The sequence below is a fragment of the Jaculus jaculus genome, chromosome 5, assembly GCF_020740685.1.
Source record: "Jaculus jaculus isolate mJacJac1 chromosome 5, mJacJac1.mat.Y.cur, whole genome shotgun sequence".
NCBI classification, from domain to species: Eukaryota; Metazoa; Chordata; class Mammalia; order Rodentia; family Dipodidae; genus Jaculus; species Jaculus jaculus.
The window spans coordinates 37,051,212-37,055,577 of NC_059106.1; the positions used below are offsets into that span (position 1 = coordinate 37,051,212).

A 4,366-nucleotide genomic window follows, 5' to 3' on the forward strand; every position below is an offset into this window, starting at 1 on the left:
ATCTCTCCAGCCCCACCTTATTGAAAAATATATTTATTTATTTGAGAGAGGCAGATAGAGAATAGGTGCTCCAGGGCCTCCAGCCACTACAAATGAACTCCAGACCCATGTGCAGCTGGCTTACATGGGTCTTGGAGAAATCAAACCTGGGTCCTTTGGCTTTGCAGGCAATCACCTTAACCACTAAGCCATTTCTCAAGCCCGTTTTAAAAAAAAAAAAATTGGAGCCAGGCATGGAGGCACAAACATTTGGGAGGCAGAGGTAGTAGGATCTCCGAAAGTTTGAGGCCACCCTGAGACTACATAGTGAATTCCAGGTTAGTCTGGGCCAGAGTGAAACCCTACCTCGAGAAAAACAAAAACAAACAAAACAGGTGTTTGATTTTTCAAGGTAGAATCCCACTCTAGCCCAGGCCAATCTGGAATTCACTTTGTAGTCTGATAAAAATAATTATTTTTATTTTTTATTTGAGAGCGACAGAGAAAGAGGCAGATAGAGAATGGGCATGTCAGGGCCTCCAGCCACTGCAAACAAGCTCCAGATGCATGTGCTCCCTTGTGCATCTGGCTAACGTAGGACCTGGGGCATTGAGCCTCAAACTGGGGTCCCTAGGCTTCACAGGCAAGTGCTTAACCGCTAAGCCATCTTCTCCAGCCCCTAAAAATGATTTTTAAAAATATTTTATTTTTATTTATTTATTTGAGGGAAAGGGGGAGACAGAATGGATGTGCCAGGGCTTCCAGCCACTGCAAATGAACTCCAGATACATGCGCCACCTTGTGCATCTGGCTTGAGTACTGGGGAATCAAACCTAGGTCCTTTGGCTTTGCAGGCAAGCACCTTAATGGCTAATCCATCTCTCTAGCCCCTGGAGATCAATTTCAGTGGCTGAGGCCCTGGTGTGCCAATTCTTTCACCTGCTCTAAAAAAAAATTATGTGTATATATGTATGTATGTATGTGTATATATGTGTGTGTGTGTGTGTGTGTGTGTGTGTGTGTGTATAATTTGTGAGGAGGTAGAGGGGGTTATGGGCATAGAATGTACTTTTTTTTTTTCAAGGTAGGGTCTCACTCTAGCCCAGGTTGACCTGAAATCCACTCTATTCTCAGGGTGGCCTCAAACTCAGAGCAGCAATCCTAACTCTCTCTAACTCTGGAGTATTGGGATTAAAGGCGTGTGCCACCATGCCCAGCTAGAATGTGCTATTTTGCGCATCTGGCTTTATGTGCCTACTAGGGAAGTCAACCTGGACCAGAGGCTTTGCAAGCAAGCACTTTAACCACTGAGCAATCCCTCCACCCCTTCTTTTGTTATTTTTTGAGGTAGGGTCTTGTTCTAGCCCAGGCTGACATGAAATTCACTATTAGGTCTTAGGCTGGCCTCAAACTCATGGTAATTCTACCTCTGCCCTCCAAGTGCTGCTAGGATTAAAGGCATATGCCACCATGTTTGGCTAAAAATACATTTTTTTTTTTTTTGAAAGAAAGAGGGGCAGACAGATGGAGAGCATGGGCACAGCAGGCCCTCTCTAGCTACTGCAAACAAACGCCATACCCATGTGCACCTGGCTTACATGGATACTAGGAAATCAAACCTGGGTCCTTGGCTTTGCAGGCAAGTGCCTTAACAGCTAAGTCATTTCTCCAGCCCCTTCCTGTTATTTACATTGGTGGTAGGGATCCAAACTTAGGTTCACAGGCTTGCAAGACAAACACTTTGCCAGCTGGACCATACCCCCAGCACTTGTATTCCTTTTGTTTGTTTTTTGCTTTTCGAGGTAGGATCTCACTGTAGCCCAGGCTGACCTGGAACTATGTAGTCTCAGGGTGGCCTTGAACTCATGGCAATTATCCTATCTCTGCCTCCCATGTGTGGGGATTAAAGGCTTGTGCCACTATGCCTGGCTAGGCCAACTTCTTGATCAGCCTCAGCACACACCACTGAGGACTCCAGAAAGTGGAAGACTCAGCGCATGTGGCTGGACATGATCCATCCCAGTACAGCTCAGAGGGCCTGGAGACTGTAGGGGACCATGGACCATCTCTAGGGAAGTGAATCATCCTTTCCTGTCTCCCTATTGAGTCCTATCTATCTCTACCTCTCCTACTGGCACCTCATGAAATATAACCTAATCACTACTTCCCCCAAGCCTGGGCACTCCCTAGCACCAGTGTCACTCATGGTCACTCTGCCATCTGCGTACACATGAAGGCCAACCTCCCTGAGGCTGTCCACAGTGATCCCATAGCACACATCATACAATGAGGCTGTTATTTCAGCAGGCACAACACAATCAGGATAAGGCCAGGGGCCAATTGGGACAGGGGCAGCTATCAGCAACCCTGGAGCCCTGAACTTCTATGATAGTATGGGCTTCTTCAAGACACCAGGCAGAAGAGGTTCCAGGCCAGCTCAAGAAAGTTGAGTCCTCCCAATGTTTATTATAATGGTTCATGAGCAGCAATAGGGACAGGGGATGAGACTCCAGGCTCATTTGCTCTTCACGTAGATCTTTGGAGTCTGCCAGCCTTGGGGAGCTTCCTTCAGGCCTGTCTTCAGCCAGATACGCCGCAGGTCTCTCTCAAACTTGATCTGTCAAAGAAGGGGGCAACCACCAAGAGATCATTAGCAGAGCCACACTCTCAGCCGCTGCCCACCAAGGTCCAAGAAGGGGCTCAAGCTCACCTGCTTCTTTTTTAGGCGTCCTTCCCGGACCTTCCGCCTTAAGAACCGTGTCCTCTTGATCAGCTTGCGGTACTTGTGGTGGTTCATCTTCCGCCTGCGAATCTTTAGCACATTTCTGCAATGCATAGAGGGAGCATCCAAGACCTCATCCACTCCCTGCTTGGCCACCTCCTCTACTTGGGCAGGTGGACACTTGTAGAATTGGGCTGGAGCGACAGTCACAGGGGTCCCAGCATCCAGCCTGGGCAACAGGTAGCGAGCAGTCAGCCAGCTTTCCAGAGGACTGACGGCCATCTTCCGTGGTACCAGGATCTCCTCAAGCTCCAACTGGGACCCCTTGCCAGGGAGAGAGGCAGCCCTACTTGGGCTTGTTGACTGCAAGTTATATGGGGGTCGATAAGCATGGTTGCCAAGCACTCCAGAGCCAAGCCAGGGACGATTGCAGCCTGAGAAAACAATGCATACGTCAGCACTGATGAGGCCACACTGGACCAAAACACCACTACTATCCAGTCTTGGACGGCACATCAATCCCAAACGAGAAGATCTGCACCTTATTCCTGGCCTGAAGCCCTGCGATGTATCCCTTCGTGATTCTTGGAAAGTTTACAGTGAAAGTGTGACCAGGGCTCTGTCTCCAGACAGCACAGCTGAGGACGAGCTGGGCTTCTGGGCTTCACGTTCCCAACCCAGCCATGAACCCCACCCTCACGAGGCCTCTTACCTGCAGCCCAGGGAACAGCCCTAACCAGCTGTGAAGTCAGGCGCATCAGAAACATGGCGGGTGGGTGGCAGGAGCTAGGGAAGCTAGAACACAGGTGCCGGTGGAGGTCACCCAGAGGCAGTGGACAGTGCTGTAGGCCGTAGCCAACCGACCAGGCCGCACGACTCACGCATCCCACTACCCCGGGTCCTCTGGCCCGCAATCAGGACACGTTTTCAAACGACGCTCGCCCCTCGAACGACCAGAGTCGGGCTCAAACCCTCCCTTTTCCTTCTCCCCCGCTGCGCGACTAACGCGAGCCACCCACCACGGTGAACCGGCCGGTGTCTATGCCCCAACGCACCAACCGAACGGACTCAAACTTCACCTCAGCGCGCCTCACATTCCCGCCCCTCCGACGTCACGAACTCCAAGCCTGACCCCGGAAGTTCCAACTAACCATTTCGCAGACACACTTATGAACTTCCGGTCCGTCCGCAAACCCGCCCGGGCCTGGGGTTGGGGGAGGATCCCAGTGTTATCCCAGCTAAGAACAGCGGCCCCTAGGCCTATCCTCAGGGCCCGCCTCCGAGTCGAGCGCAGGCCTCAGAAAGGGGCGGTTTCCGGTTACCGGGACCGCCTCTTCCGCCCCTGCGCTCAAGCTGCGCTTCAGCGTCGTCCATCCAGGAGACAAAAAACTACACTCCCCACAATCCTACAGGATGCAGTCTGCGCACGCGCAGCCCGTCACGTCGCCTCCAAACCAATCAGATTACAAGTAACAATACCCCATAACTGCAAAAGAGATTTATGGCAGCTAAGGAAGTGGAACAATCCGAACGAAGTAGTCGAATTTGCTCCTTCTAGGGCTGGAAATGAGGTTTCAGAATGGTCCTGCGCGAGTTGAGGATGACAGTGGCGACTCGGTCCTAGCTCCCACCACTTGGACACCGGAAGTCACTCGTCCTCTGACG

At 51.3% G+C, this 4,366-nt stretch overlaps 1 protein-coding gene across 4 annotated transcripts; it reads right to left on the reverse strand.

Moving 5' to 3' along the window:
- Nucleotides 1-2,425: 2,425 nt before the first annotated feature.
- On the reverse strand, nt 2,426-3,999 carry Aurkaip1 (aurora kinase A interacting protein 1). 4 transcript variants are annotated; one of them, XM_045149755.1, is made up of 4 exons: nt 3,853-3,999; nt 3,414-3,496; nt 2,690-3,135; nt 2,426-2,596 (listed from the first exon to the last, which is right to left on the reverse strand). In XM_045149755.1, exons 2-4 carry the CDS (start codon nt 3,466-3,468, stop codon nt 2,495-2,497), a joined length of 603 nt encoding a protein of 200 aa, XP_045005690.1. In that variant the 5' UTR covers nt 3,469-3,496; nt 3,853-3,999; the 3' UTR covers nt 2,426-2,494. The 4 variants fall into 4 exon arrangements, with proteins under 4 accessions (XP_045005690.1, XP_045005688.1, XP_004657814.1 ...); XM_045149753.1 differs by having other exon boundaries at nt 3,781-3,853; XM_004657757.2 differs by lacking the exon at nt 3,853-3,999 and adding an exon at nt 3,757-3,832.
- Between the last annotated feature and the right edge of the window lie 367 nt (nt 4,000-4,366).

Bases quoted from the DNA above. Each gene is read 5' to 3' on its own strand.
- Aurkaip1 (XM_045149755.1), bottom strand. From the start codon at position 3,468: ATGTTTCTGATGCGCCTGACTTCACAGCTGGTTAGGGCTGTTCCCTGG. The intron at 3,136-3,413 runs GTAAGAGGCCTC...TTGTTTTCTCAG, and splicing joins GGCTGTTCCCTGGGCTGCAG to GCTGCAATCGTCCCTGGCTT. The intron at 2,597-2,689 runs GTGAGCTTGAGC...CTTCTTTGACAG, and splicing joins GACGCCTAAAAAAGAAGCAG to ATCAAGTTTGAGAGAGACCT.